General features: G+C 44.6%; 1 protein-coding gene across 2 annotated transcripts in view; it reads left to right on the top strand.

Moving 5' to 3' along the window:
* Positions 1–7,116: 7,116 nt before the first annotated feature.
* The window catches only part of UBASH3B (ubiquitin associated and SH3 domain containing B), a 146,789-nt gene continuing 137,759 nt past the window's right edge, over positions 7,117–16,146 (top strand). For both annotated transcript variants that reach the window (XM_081278574.1, XM_081278575.1), the window contains exon 1: positions 7,117–7,554. In XM_081278574.1, coding sequence (XP_081134700.1) covers positions 7,394–7,554 — 161 coding nt within the window. In that variant the 5' untranslated portion in view covers positions 7,117–7,393. The remainder of the gene's footprint in view (positions 7,555–16,146) is intronic.

Below are 16,146 nucleotides of genomic sequence, written 5' to 3'. Positions count from 1 at the left end.
GCTGGGATTACAGCTGTGCACCACAATGCCTGGCTCTCGGAAAGCTTTTCGGTAAATGGTTTGCATAGATATCTGTTTGACAGTGTTGCTGATGGTATTAGATAATACGTGAAAGTCCTAATGTAGTAGCTGCTCCACTTGTTTGTCCTTTTCCCCCTCAGGATTGCCATGAACAGAACTTTGGAGGGAAGCTAAGGACGGAATATGAAAATTGGGAGGAGCAGACAAACTCATTCATCACTGAGGACCCATGCCTTGCGTGGCACTTTATGAGTATCCACTGGTTTGATTCTTGCAGCCTCTCTAGGAGATCAGTTAACGCTGTCTCGCCTTTCAACTGCATCTGTTCAGTAGTGTGAGCTCCTTCTCCCACCCGCAGCTCTCAGGGCAGAGGGAAGAAGCCCTAAGGAAGCATTTGCCAATTTCCATGGTGTAAACATTCCCACCACAATGGATTCCAACTGCTGACCCTTTAACAACCGGTTCCAGGTCCCCTGAACTTTTACCCTTGGGCTCTCCCCAGCCACCCCAGCTGGCCGAGGCACACCCCTGCCTGTCTCATTCTCCCCTCATTCACTCCTTGAGCTTTGCTGGCCTGGTTTCTTCTTTTGGGCCTTCTCTCCTTTACATCAGCTGTAGTGTCTGTGCCGTCTGTCAACAATTCCCTTCCACTTCCTTCATTTGGCTGCCTCCTTATCATTCTCATCTTGGTATTCATGTTACCTCCACACAGGGTGACCTTCCCTACCCATCCTTGCTGAAGTAGCTCTCCACCCTCAGTTGACCTTTAGTACACCACCCTGTTTTCTTTTCTTTGAAGCACTTATTGTATGTTATTATATTTATTCTTTTACTCTCTGTCACCCCCTACTGGAATGTAGGTTCCTGGGGAGCAAGCACTTCATCTCATTCACTTCTGTGTTCCCAGCACATAGTAGATGCTCACTGAATGACTGTTGAGTGAATGAATGAATGATAAAGAAGAAAGTAAAAGTCAAACATAGGAGCTCAAACCCTTGAACTTAGTCCTCAAATGTCCTATAAAAGAACCCAGATTGTGTAGCTACATGCAACTACAATGCAAAGAGATCTATTCTGTGTTATTGAGGGGAATATAAATTGGTATAACTATTTTTGAAAAGCATGTTTGCATTACCTTCTAAGATGAAGATGACCCAGCAATTCTCCCAGGGACATACACCAAAGTAATTCTTTGCACAAGTGCAGGTGAAGACATGTAAAAGTATTCATGACACCATAGTCATAAAAGTAAAATCTTGTAATTAATCAAAACGTGCATTAACAGGAAAAGTGAAATATCACATAGCTAACAACCAGTGAGCTACCTGATATTCAACATATACCTTAACCACATACTATTAAGGAAAAAAATGGGATTCCAAAAGATTACAAATAGCACTATGTGTTTTTATGATATTTAAAGCATCTTTACAAGTTTGGTATATGTTGGAGGACTCCTTGCAGATACAATACAACTATATAAAAAGAAAAACAAGAGAACAATGAACATAGTATACAGAATAAAGGTATCTGGGATTCTGGGAGGCAGGAATAGACTTGGGGGAGGTGTTATCTGGATAGATATTGGTTATTGTCAAGTGCTTTTATCCTAGGTGAAGTGTTTGTAGGCGCTTATTGTACTACTAAAAATAGACTGATTAAATAACTAGCTAATTAAGTATAAGTAAGCCATGTATAAATAATATAATTCTGTGCTCACAAGTCCAATTCAACAAAGAAACTGCACAAATATCACGAGAATGGGAAGATGAATGGTGCATCCAGAAGGAACCTCTGCAAGGTCCTTGCTTGGTGCTTTCACTTTCATGATTCATTTAATTACCACAAATCCCCTTTGAGGTAAGTATTGGTTTCAACTTAAAGATGAGGAATCTGGGGTGAATTGTTTTGCTTATTTTCGCAAACTTATAATCCAACGTTAAAACAGAATTTGTCACAAAAAAACTATGAAAAAAGTTCAACATCTTTAGCAATGAGAGAAATGAAAATCAAAACTAAGATTTTTATCTCACCCCAGTTAGAATGGCAATTATCAAGAACACAAACAACAATAAATATTGGTGAGGATATGGGGAAAGGGCACACTCATCCATTGCTGTGGGAATACAAATTGCTGCAACCATTATGGAAAGTGGTATGGTGATTCCTCAGAAAACTTAGAATGCAACCACCATTTGACCCAGCTATCCCACTCCTCAGTTTATACCCAAAGGACTTAAAATCAGCATATTACAGTGACACAGCCACATCAATGTTTATAGCAGCTTACTTCACATTAGCTAAACTATGGAACCAACCTAGATGGCCTTCAACAGATAAATGAATTTTAAAAAATGTGATATGCACACACACAGAGTGAAATATTACTCACCTTAAAGAATAATGAAATTATGGCTTTTGCAGGTAAATGGATGGAACTGGAGAATATCATGCTAAACAAAATAAGCCAATCCCCAAAAAACAAAATCAAAATGTTTTCTCTGATGTGTGGATGCTAATTCACAATGGAGAAGAATAAAGTCACTTTAGATTAGGTAGAGGGGAGTGAATGGAGGGGAGGGGGTATAGAGGTAGAAAGGATAGTAGAATGAATCAGATGCTATTACCCTATGGACATTTATAACTATACAAGCGGTGGGATTCTACATTATGTACAGCCAGAAGAATGAGAAATTATACTCCACCAAATATGATGTATCAAAATGCATTCAACTCTATAACTAATTAAAACAAATTAAAAAAGTAAAAAAAAAGAATGGGTGGTTTTTTGGGTAGGGAATTAGCAGGCTGTGGGTGAGGGAGGCAGTAACTGACACTTTTAATTTTTCAATTTCTAGCATAAAATGGGAGAAATATCACTGGATAGAGTTCCTGGATATTCTACCTATGGCTTGGCAGAAAGAAAATGTTCCCACTCATGTTTTCATAGGTCAAAAGTTATTTATCTTTATATATATATACAGACAGATAGATTATATATTCAAGCAGAGGTCTTAAGGAGGAGGAACATGGATACATGGATTCCAAAACAGATGTGTTGGGGATTTTGTTCAGAGATGGCAAAATCCCAAAACAAAACAAAAAGCAAACTATAAAAAATAGTCTCCTCTTTCTTTCTTTTGCAGTTGAGGGAAAGATTTTGATTTTTTTCCCTATATGAGAAAAATATAAACTTTTTATTGGTTTGTACTGATGCTCCAAACTCTGTTTTTCAGCCTTGGCCTTTCCTACTGTTTAACTTGGCTTCACAGATTAAATAAGCAATCGGTAATCAAACACATGCCTCTGTGAACTTTCTATGTGCTCAGCACTACTCTGAATCCTAGGGACAAATTTAAGAGATTGAACTGGCCTCCAGTTCCAGGTCCTTAGGTCTGGTTCACTTGTGCTTGGGGATAGCAGAGAACTGGCCTGACCTTGTAAAGTCCACTTCACTCCAACATTCCCTGTGTGGCCCTTCTCTTTTCTCCCCAACCCAATTTTCCCTATCCTTCCTTCCCAGAAAGCTCTTCCTCCCATGGCCAACCCTACTCCTTTCCCTTTTGCTTTCCTGTAGTCAATCATGGTCTGTCAAAATTAAACTGGTTTTTAAAAATCATCTAGTTCCATGCTTTAAAATTCATTTCTTCTAAACTCTTCCCACATCTTACATAAAACTCCTGAGAAGGAAAAGTGAGAAAGTATCAGCTCTGAAAGAGCAAGAGGGGATGTCATGCTTTATCCACCTGATGTGCAATTGGAGAATCCCACCCCACCCCAAACGTTCCTGAGTTCCAAAGTCCTAGGGATTATCAGCCCAAGTGAATGCCCTCATGTGGCAGATGAGGAAACCTAAGCATAGAGAAAGGCAGGACATGGCTTCAACATCCTCTGGCCATGAGGAAATCCAGGAGCTAAGGTCATCCAAAAGTTCAAAAACTGCCCTCCTTCACCAAGGCGACACCCCAGTCCTCAGAACTGGAAATGTCCTGTGGACTTTACTTTCTGTTCTTAATGCAATCACTTGACCTATTCTCAAGGAAAAGACACAGGACACGTTTCAGAAATGACAAGTGCAGTCAACTGGGCACATCCTGGGCATCCCCATGGACATCTCAGAAGGACTACTATATCAAGAAAGTGTCTGGGGTCATTGGCATGGAGTTGAACGGTGCTCAGATGAACAAAAGTGCTTTGTGGTCCAGGATGGATTCTGACGCGAGTGGGCACCGGGACATGACAACTTGCTCTCCCTCCCGAGGAAGCAGTTTAATGCTGATGTGTCAGCGCCATCACTGTGAAAGGGCTCCCTCCCACCTCCTCCCTCTCCACTGCTGTAAGATATACTGTCAGATGAATAGTCATTCTTCTTCTCTCTTTGTAACAGAACAATATGGATGTTTATAAAGTTTCTCCCAGTTTTTCCAAGTCAATACAATTAAAGCACAATGCATCTTAATTGCCAGCCCCCTAACCCTTACAGAACAAATGGCAGCAGTCCCAAGGAAAACAAAGTCTGGCACTGAAGGGTGAGGAAGCCAAGCTGGGATTTCTGTAAAAGTGCCCCTAGACAAAATGGTTTGCATCTTAGGTGTCTGGTTTTCCATAGTGCTTTTTCCAGGCCACCTAAAACTATTTTTATGCCCATCATTTCCTATGTCTCACAGTTTGCCTAGAGGCAGGAACAAAGACAATTAATTCAATCTTTTGGGAGAACCAGACAGAGCTCCAGCAATTCTATGTGGAGGGGCATAGGAGAAGTCATAAAGGCAATCACAATCAGCCATCTTAAAATTTGACATCCTCTCTGTCACCCTAACAATGGAAGTAAGTAGTTGTTTGGCCAAATGTTATAAATTCAAGTCCTTACTACCATTCATGAGCTATATGATCTTGGACAAGATACTGACCTCTGTCTGTTTCAGCATCTTCCTTTGTAAAGAGTCTGATAATATGGTAGTTGCTACTTCATAGCTGTGTCAAGGAATTAAATGAACTACACACATAAGAAGCCAAGAAGGGCATTAGCATATAGTAAGTACTCAGTAAATTTATTATTCGTGTAGTGCTTTTGGTTCACAAAGCACTTCCACAGATAATAATTTCTCTTGATTAGATTCCAGACCATTTGACTCTCAGCCAAGACATTTGGAAAAACTTTAGAACACTAAGTAATGTCCAGCATGCTTTACCAAACACATCCAAAGAAGTTAGAATATGTATGTTTTCCCTGTTCCTGTCTTGTCTTTTTGTTCTGTGTTCTGCAAGGTCCTGCGCATCCCCTCTGCTTGGGAAGCAATATAAACTGTCTCAACCAGGAGGTATGAACTGTCCCTCATCCTTTACACAGCACCAGGCAGAATTATACACATTGTTGCTGAAGCACCAACTGTCTTATCTGCCCACTTCCAAAGGCCCACTGGATATTTTGTAGAAAACCCATTGGTCCAGGGTGGGGTTCAGGAAATGAAACTGTATCTTTTCCTTGCCAAAAGCCACATCAAAAAGCTAGTCCATGGGAGCTGGTTACCCCCTCTCCCCAACACACTAAGCAGGGAAGGGGTAGAGGGCTGCTGTTTCTGGACAATCCTGTGTATGCAATACTAGGTTATTATGATTCATACACATGAGACAAATGGGGCTGTTGAGGGGAGAATAAATTGCCCAGGAGCCACAGTGGGTAAAAGTTCTAGCGATGCACTTATGAGGTAAACTATTTTCCTTGGGTCTTTGAGCTGAATTTTCTCATCTATAAAACTGGTATAATAAAAATACACACCTCATAGGGCACTGTAAAAATTCAATGTGTTAATTCATTCAATTATATTTAGCACAATTATTGGCACATACAAAAGTCTAATAAATACTAAGTTTTATTATTATGCAGAAAAGAGAATCTGCTTGGGTTTACTCCAGGCCTCTTTCGTTACAACAAGCAGTGCTCTGTCCCAGACTGAAGACAATAAGAAAGAGTCCTACTCCCTTAGCCAAATTTATGATGTGGGGCATGGAGCAATGGTAACCATGACTTCCAACTATGAGGTGGGTGGGAAGCATTTAGTCCAACCTGTGGTGCAACTCACTTGTTGTTGCTGTGCAGCTCTGATTTTCCCCCCTTTTTGGTACCACGGATTGAACCCAGGGGCACTAAACCATTGGGTCATATCCCCAGCCCTTTTTATTTTTTTTTTTAAATTTTGAGACAGGGTCTCCCTAAGTGACTTAGGACCTCAATAAGTTTCTGAGGCTGTCTTTGAACTTGCAATCTTCCTACCTCAGCCTTCTGAGTCCCTGGGATCACAGGTGGGCACTACTGTGCCCAGCTGATCCTGTTTTTTTGTATGTATGTATGTATGTATGTATGTATGTATATATTTTTGAATGCTTTTGTTGACAGAATACTCACTTCCTTGTGAGAATCAGCCTCTTGGTATAATTTTCTCTCTTTCTCTATGCTCTTTCTGCCCTCCTCCTTTCTCCTGCCTTCTTTCATTCTCTCTTCTCCCTTCCAGCCTGTCCTCTCAACTCCTTGGTTCAGTCAGTTTCAAAAGTCCGAGGACCCACTTTTCCCCAGAAGGCCCTGTCCAGTCACAGCTCAGTCACAGAGAGTGTGGCAGGTCTTCAGTGTAGACCTTGGCTAGCTGATGGGAACTCGGCCTCCAATGGTCATAACAACTCTTTAGGTTTTGCAGGATCCTTTGGAGGCAAAGCCTTCAACTGGGCCTTACTGGTCTTGGCTTCAGGTCCATTAATGTCATCGATCAGTGCACCCGATTTCCATTATTATTTAACCTCATCAAGAACCAAATAAAACTTAAAAGGGTTGATCTGGAATCTGGAGTCCCCGCAGCTCGATATGCAAGACCAGGAGAAGACTGGGCCTCTGGAGTGACGCTCTGAAGCAAAGCACACTGGCAGCCTCTGTGGTTGGAGTCTTCTCAGCCGCGAGTAGCCTGGGACAGCGCTGCCGCTTTAAGAGAGGGGCGGGGCCCGGGTACAGGCCAGTCAGGGCCAGCCCACAAGGCTCCTTTTCCTTTTTGATCCATTCAAAAATTACTCATTGCAAATTCCCGGACTGCTTGCCGGGGAGAAGGAAAGGGGCGGAGTAGGGAGGGCTACCGCAGGCGCAGCGCTGGGAGCACCCGGGGCCCGCCTGGCTGACGGCTGGTCCCGCAGAAGCTGCTTGCCAGCGTCTGGCTCCGGTGGCCTCACCAGGAAGCGTCAGAGTCTCGACACTAGGGAAGCTCGGAGCGCCGCCTCCGCCGCCGCCGCCACTCGCCTGGCTAGCGACCGCAGAGCCCCCTCCCCTGGTCCGGGCCGCGCCGGACGACCGGCTCGGGAGCCTTCCCAGGCAATGGCTGGCCGCTAAGCCATGGCTCAGTACCGCACCCCCAGCCCGCTCGGCATGGCTGCGAGAGAGGAGCTGTACAGCAAAGTCACCCCCCGGAGGAACCGCCAGCAGCGCCCCGGCACTATCAAGCATGGATCGGCGCTGGACGTGCTCCTCTCCATGGGGTTCCCCAGAGCCCGCGCGTAAGTGACTGGTTGGGAGTCCCGGCGACCTCTCCCACACCGCACGGCCGGCCCTCGGCTTCGCTCCGGCTCGCCTCCCTGCGTCTGCCTGACAAGCGGCGCGCTCCCCGCTGCCCACGACCTGTTGGGGGCAGAATGGGCGCGAGAGCAGCCCGGGACTCCTCTCCGGGCCCTGGTACTGGAAAAGAGGCTGCGGGGGAGCGCTGGGCTGAGGGCTTGATTCGGGTTGTCTAAAGATTGGGGGCACAGGTATAGTGTTCGAGTCCCGGTTAGGGTGCTCAGAACCCAGTGCGCGGGCCCTACGGGTGGAGCTAAGAGGTTCTGTCGCGCGCGCTTCCCGAGGTCTCCTGCGTTGAGCTCCCTGAAGAGGAGGAGCCCCTTGGAGGACTCTGGCAACCTCTCCGTCCAGAATGCTGGGCAGGCCTGGGACCCTCTGGTGACTGGGAAAGGGCAAGGAATTGCGGGGCAGGGAAGCCGGCGCCCCCCCTGTAGCGTCTTTCAGCTCCGGATGTCGGTCTCGGGTTTGGTCTCCCTCCGGAGTAGGAGGAGCGGGAGCGTGGGTGTTGCTGCGTGTTCATTGATAGGGAGGATGGAATGAGGGGAAGCGATTCCTCCAGGGGACCCGGGTTCTCGTCAGTGGTGACGGCAGTGCAGGAATCTGTGGGTGCCTGAAAGTAAGGAGGGGGAGCTGTCCTCCTTTTTCCTTCCTCCCAGAAGGTGGGCTAGGGAAGGGCAGAGAGAGCGCAGGTGGCTGCCAGGACAGCCAGCTGGGTGAGAAGATGCCTGGTTGCCAGCACCTGGGCAGCAGCAGCAGGCGTCTTCGGAAGCTGGTCAATTCGAGTCTGGGGGCTGGAACCCTGCCTAAGAGGAAACCAGAGCCCCAGGGCCAGACCCCTCTCCCCAGTTGGAGAAGTGAGGGCACAAAGCCTGGGTTCTTGCTGCTCCTTTCCATCTTTCAATGACATCACCCGAACAGGAGAGTTGGGCAAACTTTATCAGAAAGCTCCAAGCAAATGAAAGTTCTTTCTTTTCTCCTCCCCCCATACCCCACAAGATGGTAACTCTAGGTCTCCCTCCTTTGTCCCTGGTGAACTTTATTCTTTACTAACTTGACTGTACCCTAACCTCTTTATCAAAGCAAATTCATGAATTTCTCATTCCACCCAGCCACTGGAACAGGTTGGAGTTGTGTTGACCACATTTGGTGGAAGGTCACAACGTGGACCAAAGGTTTCTGCCATCCATTGACTTCCAAGCATGAAGGCTCCAATTCTGGATGCCAAAATTGCTGGGAGAAGATGTGGTGGGCTCTGCTGGGGTGTGTCAGGTGTGAGTGTTGCAAGTTAGATCCTTCCTAAGAACGACAATGTGCGTAACTCTTCTTAAGAGCTGGAGGTAGCATCTGGGAATGCTGCAGAATTAGCTTAGTCCTAGCCTCATTCTTTTCTGAAATGAGGCCAGCATTAAAGACCTGAGTTGCTTAATTAAGGGAAAAAGTATTTAGCTGGACTCCTTACACTGTCATATTTGCTATTCAGCAGGCTTTAAGGGAATATTTTTTCCTGAACTGAATCCAGGAGGCCTTGCCCAGGTCCTTGACACATTAGTGCCATGGTCTAATTTTGGCTTGTTCTACTCCTGAAAATCTCATAAGAGCTAGCATTTATTGGATACTTACTAGATACTATTCTAAGTACTTTATCTTTATTACCCATTCCCCTTCCTCACAAACTAATGAGAAAGGTACTATTTGCCCATTTTATGAATTGGGAAACTGAGACTTATAGAGGTTATATAACTTACTTAAGGTCACAATAGTAAGCAGTGAAGCTGGAATAGAAACCCAGGCATTGTGTCTGCACTGCCAGGTCTCACATCTAGGGACAAGATGTGAATGATTAAATGTGGGTGCAATGGTCAGAGCAGTTCCTGACACATAGGGCACAGTCCTTAAGTGTTAAATGCTGAATTAGTTTCCCATGGCTGCTGTAATGAGTGACTAGAAATTGTGTGCCTGAAATCAACAGAAATGTATTTTCTCATGACAAAATCACTATCTCTGAGCTAAAATCAAGGTGTCAGCAAGGCCATGCTTTTTCTGGAGGCCCTAGGGGAGAATTCATTTCATATTTCTTCCAGTTTCTAATGACTGCTGGCATTCCTTGGCTTCTGGCTACCTTATTCCAATCTCCATCCTTATTGTTATATTGTTATCCCCTCTTTGTGCCAGATCTCCCTTTGCATGTCTCTTAGAAATCTTGCATTACATGTAGTAATTTGGTGGTGGTGGTGGTGGGTATTAGGGATTGAACCCAGGCCTCCTGCACCCCAGGAAAGCACTGTACCACTGAGCTACATCCTCAGCAAACCCCACCCACTTTTTTTTTAAAGAGACAGTATCTTGTTAAGTTGCCCAGGCTGACCTTGAACTTGGAATCCTCCTGCCTCAGTATCTTGAGAAGCTGTGTGTGTGCTCCTGAACCTGACTCTATTTATTTGGTACGGGGGATTGAATCCAGAGATGCTTTATGCTTTATTACTGAACAACATCCTCTGCCCTTTTTATTTTTTATCTTGAGGGGGGTCTTTCTAAGTTGCTTAGGACCTCACTAAGTTGCTAAGGCTGGCCTTGAACTTGTTATCCTCTTGCCTCAGCCTCCAGAGTTGTTGGGATTACGGGTGTGTGTCACCACCACCCAGCTATTTTTTAACCGATATATGAAACAAAAATTATACATATTAATGGGGCACCATGTATTGTTTTGATACATGTATATGTTTAAATCAGGCTAAACTTAAGTATCACCTCAAATATTTAATCATTTCTTTATGGGAAAAATTTCAAGATATTTTCTTCTAACTTTTTGAAATATTTAGTACATTATTGTTATTTATAGTCATATGCGTGCTATACAGAGATAGCACACTAGAGCTTCTTGCTCCCATGTAACTGTAACTTAGTACCCATTGATCAATCTCTTCCTATTTCTTCCTCCTCCTACTCTCCCTGGCCTCTGATAAACCAACATTTCTTTCAAATATTATGAGGTGAAGTTTTAGATCTCACATGTAGTACTTGTCTTTCTGTGCCTAATTTTTTTCACTTAACATAATGATCTTAATTTCTATTCAAATGACTGGATTTCATTCTTTTTTTTGGCTGAATAGTATTCCATTATGTATAAGAGGATATGTATGTTTGCACTTGACCCACTTGGACAATCCAGAACAATCTCCCCATCTCAAGATGGTGAACTTAATCATATTTGCAAAGTCCTTTCTTTATCATGTAAGGTAGCATACACATGTTCTAAGAATTAGGTTGTGGCTATCCTTTGAGGAGTCATTATTTAGTCTATCACAGCTACTATTATTATTGCGCCTGGTGCTGCCTTTCTTTACCAAAGTTAGTAACAGAGAAGGCCTGGTGGGAGGGAGGTGGAGTTTTCTGTTCTTTCTTAAATTCTGTGTCCACATGCCCAGGGCTCTTAGAGGTCATCTGATCTAGCTCAACTCCCTGAGCAGGCCTAATCTTCTCTACCTTATCCCAGAAAGGCTAGTGCAATTGGCTTTCCCCTCAATAACTCAGATCTGTAACAAGAGGGGTCAGATTTCAGAGAGCAGACTTTCAACTTCATTCTGGAGAACTGAGAAGAAAGATTGCAAGGGCATCAGGCTCCACTGATAAGAAACTTCTTTCTCAAGTCCTCTGCTTGGAGGAAGGAGCAAGATGAAAATCTAAAGCAGGAAAGAACAGGTCCAGGAGGAAGGGATGAGAATGATATCCAGGACGCCTTGAGAAGGGATGAGAATGACGTCCCAAGCATGGCCCTTGGGAGAGTGGTGGCAGCAAGGCCAGGTTTTTCCTGGAGGCATAACTGGGTCTGGAGTAGTGAGAAGCAAGAAGGGACACACCTTGGCTGGGCTCTGGGTGAGCTGCAGAGAGGACAGAGGCCAGGAAGGCCTGGTCCCATTTCAGCCTATGCTGTGCTGAGCTGAAGGCTTGAAAAGTCACTTAACCCCTAAGGGCATGGCTGGTGCCCTCTCAGGGGAACATGCTCAATGAGTATATGCTTGTTAAGTGCTTGACAGAGCTAAAAGCACAGAATGGCAGGGCTGAGCCCAAGCAGGGAGACGTGGTGTGTGCTCTCTCTTGCTCATTACTCCTGGAGCTAGGCTTGGGTTTTTTTCAACCCATAAGAATTTCAGGCCAATGTAGACACTGCTGTAGAAGAAACTTCCCATGGAGAAAGGTGGACAGTGGAGATCTTGTGGGATGCATGTGTGTGGTGTGGAGCAAGGAGGTCTTAGGGACGAAACGGGAAGGAAAATTTCAAGGGGCCAAAATGGCCTATCCCTTCCTTTTTCTTTCTATACTCATTAGCGCTTCCCTGTTCCAAAAGTTCTAAAAATAAAAGTCTAGCTTCCTCCAGGCAAGTGAGGTTGTTGGAAGGAAAAGGTCAAGTGGATGCATGGGCAGAGGCCCCAGGAAGCGTAGGCCCCAGCCAGGAGAGGGGCTGAGTATGACGCCTGAGAAGGCAGGACAGGAACTCTGATAAGAGCTGTGTGGTGTGCACCCGACTTCCTGCAAAGCACCAAGGTCCCCTGCTGATCTCTATGGCCTCTGGGGGACTGAGGGTCCTATGCTACTTTAGCCTGGGGCCAACTGTGGGCCTTAGAGTAAGTCACTAAATAATTGAATCTTAGGAGTCTTTGCTGGTACAACCCTGATCTGTTTCTTATTTTTATTTTTTGAGGCTGCCTATGGCTGGAACTTTGCCTACAGCAAATGACTTGGGTATGTTTCCTCAATGAATAAGAGATCATAATTTTGGGAGCTGGGGGGGTTGGCTGCTCAGTGGTAGAGTAATAGCTTAGCATGCAAAAGGCCCTGGGTTCCATCCCTGGCACTGCAAAATAAATAAATAAATAAATAAATAAATAAATAGTATTTTTGAGTAAGGAACTGGCAGAAGTTGAGTATCCCAAGTTTCAGTCCAGCTTGATACTTGAAGCTTTTAGGTCTTGCATTTAACCCCTTTCCCTCAGTACTGTGATCAGCTTCTGTGCATGGTAATACCTGCCCTGTTAACTCAAGAAAGTTTTGCAAAGATTAAACAGGAGAATGGATAGAAAAGACGTTGTAAATTTACAAAATAGAATTTGAACACTAGATTTTATTATGGTCTTATTTTGCTGGACTAAAAGAAAAGCAAGGAGGAGAGATAGTAGTGGAGGTGTCTGGTAAGGATTTACATGAACTATTGGATTGTTTTTTTGTTTTCCAACTGAGAATATTTGAACACTGTTCAATGTTAAGGAGCAAAACAGAAGGAAAGAGCTGGAATAAGCGCGCCTCCAACTTGGCTTTGGACAGTGAGCTCTGTTAGCTATGCCTCACTGCCCAAAGATAAAGGCAGCTCGAAGCAGGCTCCAGAAGGAATTGAGAAGCAACCTGCAGAGCTGGGGAATTGAAGGATCTAGTTTCTCTGGCTTTCTCCAGCTTACCTGTTGGTTGACATTGGATCCTCCAAAAGCACTTGGTCAAACCAGCATCTCTGAAATGTCTCTGACTCTGGCCTGGGATCTGTGGCTCCTTTCCTAGTGGCTGTTTTGGTTAGAAAGAGAAGACAAATAGGGGCCCACATGGAGATGAAGGGCATGGCAAGGAAGTCTCTATCTGTCATAAAACTGTGCACACATGCACATGATATTTGTGTGTTTTTATGTAATTTAAAAATTACTCTCACATGCATTAAATATCCCCCTTAATTAACACAACAGAGCTGTAAATTTGAGTGGTTGAGCACACGTTGTCTTAAAGGCAAGGAGATTTGAGGCTCAGTGGAGCTTAGGGACTTGCCCACAGTCACACAGTTGGTACAAGGAGACCCTGTTGCCATTAACAGCCTCAGGCTACAACTTCAAGTCCAGTGAACTTTTTAGGCTACACAGAGGTCCTGATTTAAAAGTAAACACCCTTTGTTTCTTTCTCTTTTTTTGCGGTACTGGGGATTAAATCCAGGACTTTACACATGCTAGGCAAGCTCTCTACCACTCAAGTTTTGAGACAAGGTCTTACTAAATTGCCCAGGCTGGCTTCAAACTCGTTATCCTCCTGCCTCAGGCTCCTGAGATTACAGTTCCACTGTGTCTGGCTAAAAGGAAAGACCTGGACATGCCTTCTTTTTAAGTTCATTGAGGTAAAACTATGTACAATAAATTAAACCTACTTCAAGATCTATGCATTTAGACAAATGAATATACCGTGTAATCACCAAAATAAGACACAACACATCCATTGCAAAGGGATAACAGTTTTCTTGTATCCCTTTGCAGTCAGTCCTGGGCAGCTTTCTGTCTGCTTTCCATCATTATAGATTAATTTGCATTCAGGAGTCATAAAATACAGCATAGAAGTACCTGGCTTCTTTTTTTCAGCATAATAGGTTTTTTTAAAATCTATTATTATTTTTCTCTCTTTCTGATACTGGGAATTGAACCTGGGGGCACTTTAACACTGTGCTACATCCTTACATCTTATTTATTTATTTATTTATTTATTTATTTATTTATTTATTTGAGAAAGAGTCTCACTAAGTTGCTTAGGCCTAGCTAAGTTGCTGAGGCTAGTTTCAACTTGAAATCCTCCTGACTTGGCCTCCCAAGTCACTGGGACTACAACATATTTTTTTTGATCCAGATCTTCCATGTATCAGTAATTTGTCTCTTTTGATTGACCTTGAAGTTTCAAATGTGCTAGTAGAATAATCATAACCACTTGCACATAGCTTCTATGAAAATTCTCTGTTACGCCCTAATTTCTAATAATATCTTAGGTTTTTAGACCACTTTAGAGATGACAGAGCAGATTCACATCCATAATCACTATCAAGTCTCACTCATAATTTGACCAGAAAATAGAGGGTCAGAAGATTAAGTGCCTTGGAGATTGAAGAGCATCTTGTCTTCTGGCTCTGTCCCCTGCTTGGGGACAGCTGCCTCAGACTCCAGCTGCCTGGGGACTGTCTTGGCCAGAACCAAAGGTTTTGCTTCTCAGAGGCAGCAAACCTAGGGAGTCTTATGTCCTGCCAGCACTCTCCAGCTGGCCATGGCTTGGTGGTGCTGTCAGTACCTTCACTATCCCTGCAGGCTCACGTGCAGGGGGCTGTCCCTGTACAGGAACATATGGAAACTGAAGAGCCCCATCTTTATCTGCCCTATCCCTCTGCACAGAAGTTTGAACTCATGGCAGTGGTCCAGACAGCCTGGGTTTGAATCCTAGCTCTGACCCTCTCCAGCAGGTGAGGCTGGGCAAGTTGCCTCTGTTTTCCTATCTATACATTTGTTTGGTTTTGTTTTTGAGATGGGGTCTCACTATGTTGTCCAGACTCACCTTTAACTCCTGGGCTTAAGTGATCCTCCTGCTTCAGCCTCCTTAGTAACTGGGACTACAGGTGCCTGCCACCATGCTCAGCTCTGTCTATAAAATTTTTGCAATATCAATGCTCACTTCAGAGAATGCTGTGAGCATTCAGAGGACCGGCTCATGCAAGCAGTTGGAGAGTGTCTGGGTTTCAGTAATGAGGGCAGGTTCTCCTGCCATTCAAGTGCTGAATGCTGCATGGCTTCCTTTGTGGCCTTGGCTCTGGGCGCTTTTCCTCACTCCTCTCTGAGTTGGGACACAAAATAACGAGATGCGGTAAAGACCAACGTATGCTTTTCCCCTCAGTACTGCATTCTGCTCCCATGTGCCTCTCTCTCTCTCTCTCTCTCTCTCTCTCTCTCTCTCTCTCTCTCTCTCTCTCTCTCTCTCTCCAGAAGGCCCTGACAGGATGCCAGGCCTAAGCACAAGCAAACCCAGAGTAGAGCCAGCCCTGACCAAGCCACTGACTATAATAAATGGCTGGGCTTAGGGACTCGAAGGGTCACCATATGGTTGTCTCCTGATTACTCTCAAATGGAATCAAGAGTCAAGGCCTAGAGAAAGAGAGAGAGAGAAGCACACCCTAGAATAGATCATTTGTACGGTGATGGGCACAGCCTCAAGCAGGATGCAGAATCAGTGCCAAGAGAATGATGCCTGAGGTCCTATAGGGACTGAAAGCCCTGTTTTCTTCTCTGAGGATTCTCCATGGGCCACTGGGTTTTTGCCCAAAGGCTTCTGGGAGAATCACTGGTTTTTCTCTATTCCCTAGAAGATAGGCAGTTGGATCTAACAGTGGCCAGAGTCCTCTGCCAGGAGCTCAGGGTACATGATAGGTGACCCCTTTCTTGTTTCATCTTGCTAACATCCCCATTTTCCTCGCGATGTTTCAGTCATGCCACCAAAGATCTTCCCTAGTGGTCCTCTGAACAGCAGGGGTTATACATTTTCTAGGTCTGAGGGAATAAAGATTTACTGAATGTCCAAGGCTCTGGACTCTGTCACACCCCACAGGGAGCCCAGTGGTAACACTCCATGAAGACAAGCTAGGTCACCTTTCTTTCAGACCACGGCTTTGTCCTCTGTTTATTAATTGTTTGGATTCACATACGTCCTTTTCCTTCCCAGGCCTCAGTAGTCCTAACTATAAAAGGGGTTGAACTCAA

Source organism: Spermophilus citellus, assembly GCF_964194105.1.
Source record: "Spermophilus citellus genome assembly, chromosome: 2".
In the NCBI taxonomy this organism is placed as follows: domain Eukaryota; kingdom Metazoa; phylum Chordata; class Mammalia; order Rodentia; family Sciuridae; genus Spermophilus; species Spermophilus citellus.
The sequence above is the reverse complement of the archived record's forward strand: the minus strand, read 5'-3'. Positions and strand labels throughout refer to the sequence as shown.